The following is a 12,409-nucleotide window of genomic DNA, read 5'->3' on the forward strand; positions in this document are numbered from 1 at the left end:
CTCTTATACTTTGGAGATCCATTTGACAATTTCTAGTAAAATTGAAAATGTGCACGGCCTTATATATTCCCTAGATCGCTGCACAGGAACATCTGGATAGGGATGTTCCTGACAGCGTTGTGATGACGACGAAACGCTGGAAGTGACCCGGATGCATACGGACGGGGGAAATGGACAGAGTTTGATTTTGATGTCCCGTTATAGAGTACAAGCAGATGAAGAGAGGAACATGTTCAGTGTATCAACACGGATAGGTTCTCAAAGAGTACAGTGTCGTCTGAGAATGAAGCGGCAGAAGTACACAGAAGTACGATGTGACACAGTTTATCCAAGTTTAAAGACAGAATGATACTTTGTCTACGGACTGGCTAATGGCAGAGTTTGATTTTGATGTCCCATTATAGAGTACAAGCAGATGAAGAGAGGAACATGTTCAGTGTATCAACACGGATAGGTTCTCAAAGAGTACAGTGTCGTCTGAGAATGAAGCGGCAGAAGTACACAGAAGTACGATGTGACACAGTTTATCCAAGTTTAAAGACAGAATGATACTTTGTCTACGGACTGGCTATAACTAGTAACAGTATTTTTAAAAGAAGAACTAGAGAAGCACCTAACCAGTTTACAGTGTGGAGAGGGGTGATGGCGGGCACTGGGATTTGGCTGGGGTCCCAAGGCACTTCACTTTGTCACTAGTGCTTTCTACTCCGCCCCCTCTTCCTTTCCTCCCTTCCTGCAGATCTGAAGCAACTGCCTCGTAGACATTGGATAATTCTGGCCAGCAAGGAAACGGACATGAGTTGTTACTCCTTTTACTTTTCCATAATGGTGTGGGGGGGTTGCTCCTGAGGGTGGGGCTCCCTCATCTTGCGACCATCAACTCAGCGCCTGACACATGGTGGGGGTTCAGTAAGTGTGTGTTGAATGAGGGAATGGTTGCGTTTCTGTTTTCCAGTTTTTCTAACATAAGTGCTTATTACTGGAAAAGGCATCGTTGCCATGTTTATGAAAATAGAAGTTCCCCGGACCTGGGCAGTGGGCTTGTGAATGCCCAGGATATGACCCATGCCACCAAACAGCGAGATGATCAATTATGGCTCTGCTTAGACTTTTCTAGCTAATACGATACTTTGTTTGCTAAGTACCACTTCAAAGCTACGAAGACTGAAAATGTTTTAAATTTTCTTAGGTGTAAAAGGAAAAAAATCAAATGATTGTTATTAGTTATCCCTGATGGTAAGGTTATATCTGCTTTTCTAATTATATTTTCTCTGAACATGTATAATTTTTATAATTCACAATAAACGAATGATATTAAAATAGAGATTAGTGGAAAATCTCCAAATTCTGAATGGTTTTTTCAAGGTGGTGAAACAGGCCTGCCTTTTTTTTTTTTACTTTGCTGCTTTTTCCTCGAATGTGGTTGTCATCTATAATTTTTAAAAATGAAATTTGATTGTAAAAACTATCTGACATTTCATTGTTAGGAGTCAAATACAAACAATTTTCTTGTACATAATATACTTTATTTTCAGAGTTAGAGTTTACAGAAAACCAAAAAAATTTTTTGGTTGGATAAAGTATAGATCAGAACAACACAAGCTATAATTACCCTTCATAAAGCAGTTAAAGGTGTAAACTAGTATCCAGTATGTGACAGGCAGCTTCGCTTTTCGGTGACTTGAAAGCCTTCGTATGACAGGAGCACGGCAGGCCTGTTTGAGGGACCTTCCCGCTCCCCATCCTCTCAGTTGAATTCTTCAGAGTTAACCACTGTTACCACTTGGTGTAGCCTTCCAGATCTTTCTGCATCACTTTAATGCTCTTCATAAACACATTCCCCACGCGTAGGTTTCTTTTTCTTTTCTTGGCTTAATCACACTTTATAAAATCTCAGTCAGGTGATGAGCAGAGCCTTGCAGTGGCATCTCAGCCACAGTCTAGCCGCCCTGGCCTCTTGCGGTCCTCAGCCCACAGAGCGGGGTTCCACTTTCGGGCGGTGCTCCTTGGTGCCATGGCCCGGAATGCCGTCCCCACAACATCTGTGTGGTCGGTGCCTGCACTCCGCTCAGCCTCTGCTCAGAGATGCTTTCTCAGTGACGCTCTCTGACCTCACCGCCCCCTCTCCCTGCCGCCCCCCGCCATCCCTTCCCTGCTTTATCTGTAGTACTGATGGCCATCTAATAGTCTTACTCTTTATTTGTTCTCATCCGTCTCCCCACTAGAGTATAAGCCTAATGAGGCAGGACTTTTTGGTCATTTTATCCAGCGCTCCGTTCTCGAAACCCAGAGCTGTACCTGGAGATGCTCAGTAAATACTTGCTGAATGAATGAACTTGTCTCTTTCATGTCTCTTTCGGACATTTTTAAATGTTAGTACATAGGGGCCCATTTCCTTCTTTTTAACTATAGTAACACCATTGTAAGGAGGACTCATAACTTATAAAAGTCATTCTTCCGTTGATGGAAATTTATATTGCATTTTTATCGCTCGATTTTAGATTTTATAAATGAAGTTGCTGTGAATATCCGTGTACAAAATATATCTATCTATGTGTATCAGTTCTAGTATTTCCGTGACGTAGATTCCTAGACGTCGGATTACCTTGCATGGAAGATGCCAAATAACCCTGTATAAAGGGTTTTACCCTCCCCTGGTCACGTGTGAGAGTTTGAGTGGTCACCTAGCCTCATGCTGCACAGCAAAGCCCATTATAAGTCTTCACTTCTGCCAACCGGATGGTGACATCTCACTTCTTTTCGCATTTTATTTTATTATTAGTTTCAAGTAGACATTTATATGGTTTCTGAAACAGTCCCCCCAATTACTCGATCTCCCCTCTGGCTCCCCACCTGCCATTACATTACTGCTGACTGCAGCTCCTGTGCCGTGCTCCCCATCCGGCAGCTCACTCATTTTAAGTCGACAGGGAAGGTTCAGGACCTCAGCATGTTCATTAGCCTCCTGTTGCCTTTTCATTTCAGATTTTCTCTATAAGCCAGACATTTTAGGAAAACTTATTTCAGTAAGAATTTACTTCTCCGAGCATACATGTTCTTAAATGCTGACAAAGCATTCGTGGTGGTAAACATGCAGAGAGTTCCACTGAAAATGAAAACGAGAAGAGAGGAAAGTTACGTTCATAACTAAGACCTGAAACCACCTTTTAAGTAAACTTTTTGGGTACGATTTTTGGTTCAGAATTTTGACAAACTTAAAATGAAGTTTTAATTTTACAAAGTAGTTGATTGAAAATAAGAACGAACTTTTCAGGATAATATGAAATAATCCAGAATAATCTGCTGGTGTTTCATTTTCTCTAATGAGATCCTTTATGTTAAATTAAGTGTCCACTAATTCAGATTCCTTAATCATCATCCTCAAACTAATGCTTATTTCCTTGTTTGGATTAATGCTTTTGAGATTATAATTGTGTTAGGGCTGATTGTGTTCGCACTGATTTCAGATCATGTAAGTCTTCTGGAAAAGCCAGCAAAAACTACACGTTTTTATAGCCAACCATATAAATATGCACCCGGGAACAGTCCTGTATTTAATGTTCTTGTAAATTTGACTTCTCACGGATAATAGTCTCAATTAACTTGATAAGCAGTTTACTGTAATTAGGAATATAGCCTGTTATTATGTTTGTGTTTTTAAAAGCCCTTATCAGATACACACTGAAATATTAATAGACAAAATGATAGGATATCTGGGATTTTCTTCTAAATAATTGAGATTGGGGGCGGAGAGGAGTGGAGAGGGACAAAATTGACCACGAGTTGATAGTTAGACATTTTCTATAATAAAACATTTTATTTATTTAAAAAAAATTTAGTTGTATAATACAAAATCTTAAAACAAGCAAAGGTACACTATTTGGTTGTAAAGTATGAAGTGGTTAAAATCACAGGTTTGGGGTTTAAACAAACCTAAGTCAGAAGACTGGTTCTGCCACCTAACATTTTAAGCAAGTTTTATCTGTCAGAGCCTCTGTTTCCTCATCTATAAAATAGACATAATAACAGCTGCCTCAGAGTGTTGCGATCAGAATGAATGGTGATAAAGCTCTTTTCAGCACAGGACTGGATGCAAGGCACGTGGTTGCAATCTCTGAACTCTTGGAGAAACAGACATTACTGCCGGAAATGATAGGGAGGTCATTGAAAATGTCATTAAATCTTTGCTTATGTCCGATATTGTCATCCTCTCCCTTCTTTGGCAACTCCTCCTTGCTTGTGTCTCCTTTTGGCTTTGTCACTGCTATCAAGAGACTGACACCACTGCCCCTTCCAGGAGAGATACTCTCATCTGGAGGGAAAGGCGAGCGCCGAGGTCTCTGACTCCCCGCTCCCACCCCGTCCCAGATGCCGAAGCAGCCTGGCACCGGACTTCCGACTTCCGGAGTAGACAGGGTGTTTGTCCCAGAGCGCCCAGATCTCTGGCTTCCCCATGGTGGGCGAGGCGTCCTCGTTCCTGGCAGTTAGGACTAGCTGTTAGAGATGTTTTTGGGACCGAGTCTTGTTCACTTTTTGGGCCTCAGCCATTAGTGGTATTTTATAAATGTTGATTCGTTTACATTGAATTGAATCAGAAAAGGTGAATGAGCGATTAGAATGTCTGACCTTCCTGATCTCTTTCAGTCTCAAGATTTTTGTGTCCCGATGATCTGCATAATAAAGTCACTTCCATACTTATTTGATATGAAATGATAGCTTAAAATGGAGATGGGGTGCAGTTAGTTGAAGGTCCTGCACGTATAACTTAAAAAAAAAAGTAATACTTAAAAAAAAGATTCACTTTGGGGGGGGTAATTATTTGTTAGAAATTTAGAAAATATAGAAAAGTATAAAGAAAAAATTGTTACCTCCATCCCAGTGGTATGAATCTTTTCAGTTGTAGAATTTCTTTCAGATATTTTATAAATAAATAAGTAAATATTTAGCCTTAAAAAAGTTTTTTTTTTTTTTACACATTTAGCTCTTACTGTAGATACTTGGGATTCTCCTCTTTGCATTTATTTTTTTTTCTAGCTTTATTGAGGTATAATTGACAAATAAAAATTGTATGTATTGAAGATGTACAATCTGGTATTTCAATATACATATATATTGTGATATGATGACCACAATTAAGCCACTTAACATATCCGTCACCTCACAGAGCTACCTTTTTTGTGTGTGAGACCAATTAAGATCTACTCGGTAAGATTTCAGATGCACAGTGCAGTATTGTTAGCTCTCGTCACCGTGCTGTACATTAGATCTCAGAACTTATTCAGTCCTGCACATCCGAAAGTTTGTGTACCCTTTGACCAACGTGCCCCCATTTCCCTCCACCGCCCTCCACCCCTAGCCCCCATCCCTTAGTAACCACCACTCAGTTCTTTGCTTCTAAGAGTTTGACGTTTTTATATTCCACGTGTAAGCGAGAGTATGCAGTATTTGTCTTTCTGTGTCTGGCTTATTTCACTTAGCATAATGTTCTACAGTTTTATCCATGTTGTCGCAAACAAGAAGATTTCCTTCTTTTTCAAGGCTGAATAATAGTCCTCTGTGTGTGCGTGCGTGCGTGCGTGCGTGTATCCATTCATCTCTTGACAACCACTTAGGTTATTTTTATGTCTTGGTTATTGTGAATAGTGCTGCAGTGAGCATCGGAGTGCAGTGCTCTCTCTCTGAGAGAGTGATTTTATTTCCTTCGGAGATTTGCCCAGACGTGGGGTTGCTGGATCATATGGTAGTTCTAGATTTAATTTTTCGAGGAATCTACATACTGTTTTCCATAACAACTGTTCCAATTTACTTTCCTACCAACAGTATATAAGGGTTCCCTTTTCTCCACAGCCTTGTCAACACTCGTCATTTGACTTTTCGATAATAGCTATCCTAACAGGTGTGAGTTGACATCTCATTGAGGTTTTAATTTGCATTTCTCTCATGATTAGTGATGTTGAGCACCTTTTCCTGCACCCATCGGCCATTCGTATGTCTTCTTTTGAGAAATGTTTATTCAGATCTTTTGTCCATTTTTTAATCAGGCTATTTGTTTTCTTGCTGTGGAGCTGTTTTGAGTTCCTTATGCATTTTTGGATATTAACCCCTCATCAGATATATGGCTTGCAAATATTTTCTCTCATTCCATATGTCTCTTCACTGTGTCGATCACTTCCTTTGCTGTGCAGAAGCTTTTTAGTTGGATGAAATCTCATCTATTTTTTGCTTTTGTTAACTGTGCCTTTGATTTCTATCAAAAAAATCATTGCTTAGGCCAGTGTCAAGAATCTTTTTTCCTATGTTTTCTTCGAGTAGTTTTACAGTTTCTGAGCTTACGTTTAAATCTTTAATCTTTACGTTTTTCGAGTTGATTTTTGTATATGGTGTAAGGTAAGAGTCCAATTTCATTCTAATGCATTTGGATATCCACTTACCTAACACCATTTATCGAAGAGCCCGTCCCTTCCCATTGTTTGTTCTCGGCACTGTTTTTGAAGATCAGTTGACCGTAAATGGGTGGATTTATTTCTGGGCTCTATACTGTCCCATTGGTCTACATGTCTGTTTTTACACCAGTACCGTACTGTTTTGATTACTGTAGTTTTGTAAAATATTTTTAAATCAGGCAATGTGATGCCTCCAGCTTTGTTGTTCTTTCTCAAGATTGCTTTAGCTATTTGGGGTCCTTTGTGTTTCCATATGAATTTAGGATTTTTTTTTTCTATTTCTGAGGAAAATGCTGTGGAATTTATAGGGATTGCATTAAATCTGTAGATTGCTTTGGACAGTATAGACATTTTAACAACATTAATTCTTCTAATCCATGAACAAATTATCTTTCCATTTATTTGTATCTTCAGTTTCTTTCATCAGTGTTTTTATAGTTTTCAGTGTATAGATCTTTTACCTCTTTAACTAAATTTATTCCTAAGTATCTTATTGTTTTTGATGTTTTTGTAATTGAGATTGTTTTCTTTATTTCTCTTTCAGATATTTCGTTAGTATATAGAAACGTATTCTGCAACTTTACTGAATTTATTGTAACTTTTTTTTTGGTAGCGTCCTTAGTGTTTTCTATATGTAAGATCATGACATCTACAAATGGAGACAATTTTACTTTTTTCTTTCCGATTTGGATGCCTCTTATTTCTCGTGTAATTACTCCAGCACTGCCTTGGTTGGGAGTGATGATGAGGCATCTCGCCTTGTTCCTGGTCTTGGAGGAGCATCTTTCAGCTTTTCACTGTTGAGTGCGATGTTAGCTGGGAGCTTGCCCTGCATGGCTGTGTTATGCCGAGCTACATTCCTACTGCACCTGTATTGTCGAGTCTTTATCACGAAAGGATATATGTTGTCAAATGATTTTCCTGCATTTATTGAGATTATAGGATTTTCCCCTTCATCTTGTTAATGTGCTGTATCACATTTATTGATTTGTGTTTGTTGAACCATCCTTGCATCCCAGAGATAAATTTGATCCTTTTAATGTGTTGTCGAATTCAATTTGCTAGTATTTTGTTCAGCATTTTTGCATCTTTGTTCATCAGAGATATTGGCCTATAATTTTCTTGTAGTATCTTTACCTAGCTTTAGTATCAGGATAATGCTGGCCTTATAAAGTGAATTTGCAAGTGTTCCCTCCTTTTCACTTTTTTGGAAGAGTTTGAGAAGCGTTGGCGTTCATTTTTCCTTAGCAGTTCGATTCCCGATTCGGTCTCCTTGCGCATTATTGGTCTGTTCAGATGTTTCATTTCTTCTTGATTCATTCTTACAGGGTGCATGTTTCTATGAATTTGTCCATTTCATCTAGTTTATCCCCCTTGCATTTACTATTACATCGTGATCATTTTCCCACATTAGGGGACAGTTGTGCGAAAATGGCTTTCACACCAGATCTGTGTTGAAACCCTTGCTTACCACTTGTAGTCCGCATGGTCTGTGAAGTCATTCCACCGCTGACCTTTGTCTTCATCCCTTTCATGGGATTACTACTCTTAACCACGCCGGGCTGAGTGAGGATTCGATATCAGAGGAGAGGGCTTGGCACATAACCCAGTTCTTGGTGAGGCTGAAAACGCGGAGTTGTGACACTCCTGACTGTTCAAAAACACTTCAAAAGCGTGCTTTGAATGGCATTGAATCACTAAGTGAAATGATATGTAAAAGAAAAAACAATGAAGGAATGTACTCCTCATAAGGAGAAAAAGAATGGTTGTAAATTTGCAATCGACATTTCCCCAAAACCTAGAAAATACTCATTGTGGTCAACTACATGAGTATAAAAATTGCTTAACGAGCTTCCATTTTACTACACAGCATCTAAAAGCTGGATGAATTAGAACAAGAATACTTTTCAAATGTGAACTTCACTGAGGTATAATATACATGCTAAAAATACCATGAGCATACAACTCAATGAATTTTCACTGCGTAAACACACTTGTGCAACCAGCAACAAACATCGTTACCAAGAACTTCCGGAAGCTCTTTAAGGCCCTTCTCCCTAAGTGACTGAACAGCCTGTCCCTCCTGAGAACAATCACCATGCTGACCTCTGTCACCACAGGTTATTTCCTCCGCGTTCATATTTGTTATACCTATGTTGGATATGGCTTGCTTTGTTTGGTATATTATGTGTGTGAGATTCATCCACATTGTTGCATGGGGCAGGAATCCGTTCATTTTCTTTTATGTCTCTGCAGCCCTGTTCATCTGCAGATGCTGCCGGAGAATTAAGCCCTAATGTCTTTTAACCTAAAAATAAAGGCTGGAGTGAGAGGCAGCAAGCATTCATTTGAGATCCAAAAGAACAGCTATTTAGGAAGCACTGACACAGACAGAACCCCACATAGTGTTTTGATTAGGAGGGGAAGGCAAGAGGTTTTTGACAAAAGAAAGGGGAACAATTCCATCAACAAAAGGAAGGCATTTCTTTGGGTGCAGGTAAGCCAACATAGCGATGGTAATTCCAAAGAAAATTTTTAGTCTTTAGTCCGGTAGTCCTGATATCTGCTTTCTTTCTTACTATCTTTGCAAACATTTGTTTTGCAAAGTGTTGCTTTAGGTCCAGTCTAAAGGTTGATTTGCCCCGTTTTAACATTCCAGACGTTTGAGGAGTAAGGCCTGCAAGGCAGTTCCTCTGGGATGGCAGCTCTGACTCCATTTTTAAGTGGCTCCCTTTGTATTATTTCACATGCCCTAAGGCACCCATCACATGTAGCTGAATTAATTTCTCTCCTGTGCATCTAGGATGGTAGTAGCCTTATAACACCTTTAGGGGAGTTGAGAAAATGGTCACTCAAATCATTCTCTGTAGGGGTTAATCTCTCTTACAATCATTAAGAAAGGCTTTTCTGGTTTTTATGGTCTAGCAGCTCTCTGATGCCTTCCATCCTATGACTTCTATTATCTTATCTGGCTTTGCTAGTCCTCCTGTTGGTGCCGGCTTGCTGGCTTGCTGCGAGCTACTCGTCCCACCAGGAAGTAGAAGTCTGGCCAGTGGGCTTTAAATGTACAGCTGGGCTCGTGGGAAAATAAAGGACATTCCCAGGGGCGGACAAAAAAAGGTTGTCGGGGAGAAACCCCCAGCGTGTGGAAGAACACGAGCCAGGACTGCCCTGGGGCATTGCAGAAACTGGAGTCATGGATTTGAACAGTTGGTGAGGGCGGCAGGTGCGAAAGCCTTACACCTAGGCGGGAGGCGACTGGGACTGTGCCCCTCCTTCAGCCTGTAATGTGGTATTCGCTAATGGCAGTAAGATGTGCGTGTGAGCTCTATGTGTGTGATGTGGGGAGGGGGCTGCAGTTGATGATTTTTCTGCCGAAGATCTGATGCACAGCCTCTCCTCCTGGGCCTTTGGTGTTTGCCGTTAGACCACCTCTGATGCCCGGGAGGTCCCAGTCTAGAAGTGAAAAGTTACCACTCACACAAAGAATCTATCTGCTGTGAACATCAGCAGTGAAAACAGAGAACAGAATTAGACCCCAGAGCACCTCAATATGTTGTAAAAATAGCTGTATTTAAAATTGAAAGGAACAAAAGATGGAATTTAAAAATATGAGCAAGAAACAAACGCTAGTAGAAATTACTATATGAGGAAGAGCCAAATGCAGGTGCTTATTTTGCACAGTGCCTGGCGTTTAGAAGCTACTTAGAGAGTTAGCTTACTGCAGACTGACTGAGGGCGGTCCGATTAAGCAAGTAATTCTCATTGTGAAACTTATGACCTTCTTTGTGGAGCCTCAGTGTTAGAACTGTTCGCTAATACCATTGTTCTCTTGGCCTTGTCAACTGAAAAATAATATCGACAAGGTATTTCGTCACTCAGAAGGATTTATGCAGAAAAAAGCAAGGTTTGCAAGCCACGTGCACACTTGGGCCTGTGTGCCAAGATGGACGGGTGTTTATTTACGCAAGGGAAAAGGAAGTTGAGGGAAGGGGATGTTAGAACCGTAGCGCTTTATTATAGACATAGTGTTCCTTCTGTAGGGTTCTCACTATTACCGGAGCACGGGAAGTTCCACAAGCCCTATCCGTAGACCCTCCCAGCTGATGATTATGTTTAAAGTTCCAGTTAGTCTTTATCAGCCTTAAACTGTACTAACTTAGTTAGGATTGGAATCGCCACTTTGAGACAGTTTCAAGCAGGTGCAGTCGACGTTCACCCACATGATGCAGCATTAGCGAACCTCAGGATCATCCTGTGTCCGAAAGATCCTGTCTCCCCTTGGCTAGTTCTTGAGGTTCCTTTTGCATAAGGCTTTGTTTCCTGAAAACCCATCATATATAACGACATTTGTAAATGCAAACGAACCTGTGAAAAAAATGGAATTATAGGTGTGAGAAGTGATGTGCAGGTATCCCTCACCCCGTGCTGGGAGGAGCCAGGTACACACACCTCGAAGGTCTATGCGAAGGAGTGTTCTCGGAGCAGGTTTGGCCACTCCCCCGACCCCCGCAGGTTTTCGAGTGCCTGCTGGATGCCAGGCCTTGTACCAGCAGGAAGGATGTGAGGGTGACTACCCTGGAATTCACATTCCAGCCGACCGCCAAGTCTCCCCCACCCCCGGGCGGTTACAGATGCATCTGAATGAATCGCATATGCTGTCTGCTTCCTTCTGCAAAACTTAGTATGTTAGGAATTTCTGATGAGTGTCTTGAGCTTTTGGAATAAGATAAAGTACCACGGCGTATATTTTGCGTTATGTATGGCGACACTGGTTAGCTAGCGGGAACTAAACACTGTAATTTTCAAGCAAGACAAATAGGTTAAATAATCGAGTTAATGTCTCCGTGTTACTAATTCCACCACTGTCGTCGTAGGATGACGTGAGGCATAAGGTTCATCTGAACACCTTTGGATTCTTCAAGGACGGGTACATGGTGGTTAACGTCAGTAGCCTTTCAGTGAGTGACCCCGGAGGAGCCACAGACAAGGACCCGACGGTAGGTGCCTTCCCAGGAGCTCAGGGGCTTTATTTACCCTTCACTGTTGCTTAGGTGAGAGCTTTGCCCCATACTAAATGCAAAGTATTGGAATATGGAGAAAATTAACTTGTGAGCAGACGTCAGATGCTGCTACTTTTAACACTTAAGTTGTAATTCTTGAATAATTTTAGTAATTAGTGATCCTTCTTGTAAAATGAATGCCAAGAAAACCAAGAGGAGGCCAGGCCTAAAGAGCCTTGTGCGTGCTTCGAACAGGAAAGGTCTGGCGGTCACGTGGGCATTTACGTTTACTCTTTCTGCCCCTCACCTAGATTGGCTTCAGCCTCGACCGTACAAAGAACGACGGATTTTCTTCTTATCTGGTGAGCATTACGTGCATGACCTGTCCACTCCCTTCACCTGAGCCCAAGACACTGGGTGAGAACACCTGCTTCTGTCACGCTGTTTTCTTGAGGTGGTGGCTGCTTGACTTCCAGGAATCTGCGCGTCCGCAGTTGTATTGTTTGGGATGGAGGTTGGGCCGCTTACTTGGCTTGTTCCTGAAAACTTTTTGTTCCTGTTCCCGTGTGAATGAATACTGTGATGTACAATTGGGTCTTCCTTTCTTAGGATGAAGATGTGAATTACTGTATTTTAAGGAAACAGTCTGTGTCTGTCACCCTTCTAATCCTAAACATCTCCAGAAGTGAGTAAGTAATGCTAATGTTCCTTCAGTTCAATCCTAGAGTCAGGGGGACTTTGGTCATTAATCCAACATTCATTGGGTACCTGCCTTGTGCCAAATACCATGCTGAGTGCCAGAGATTAAAAACAGGACGAGGGAGACAGAACAGCAGTCCCAGTGATCAGTCCCAGTGAAGTAGCAAGGCAGAGAGACGGACAGGTTTTGGAAGAGCTGGGACAGCTTCGGGTAAGCACTGGCCCCGCCAGCCTTCCAGTGAGTAGACTTTCCCAGCGCGTGAG

General features: G+C 41.3%; 1 protein-coding gene across 2 annotated transcripts in view; it reads left to right on the forward strand.

Moving 5' to 3' along the window:
• The window catches only part of GPR107 (G protein-coupled receptor 107), a 64,261-nt gene that overhangs the window by 8,577 nt on the left and 43,275 nt on the right, over positions 1-12,409 (forward strand). For both annotated transcript variants that reach the window (XM_025051101.1, XM_015594223.2), the window contains exons 2-4: positions 11,321-11,443; positions 11,758-11,808; positions 12,056-12,135. In XM_025051101.1, coding sequence (XP_024906869.1) covers positions 11,321-11,443; positions 11,758-11,808; positions 12,056-12,135 — 254 coding nt within the window. The remainder of the gene's footprint in view (positions 1-11,320; positions 11,444-11,757; positions 11,809-12,055; positions 12,136-12,409) is intronic.

The sequence above is a fragment of the Pteropus alecto genome, unplaced genomic scaffold (genome assembly GCF_000325575.1).
Source record: "Pteropus alecto unplaced genomic scaffold, ASM32557v1 scaffold67, whole genome shotgun sequence".
Classification (NCBI taxonomy): Eukaryota; Metazoa; Chordata; class Mammalia; order Chiroptera; family Pteropodidae; genus Pteropus; species Pteropus alecto.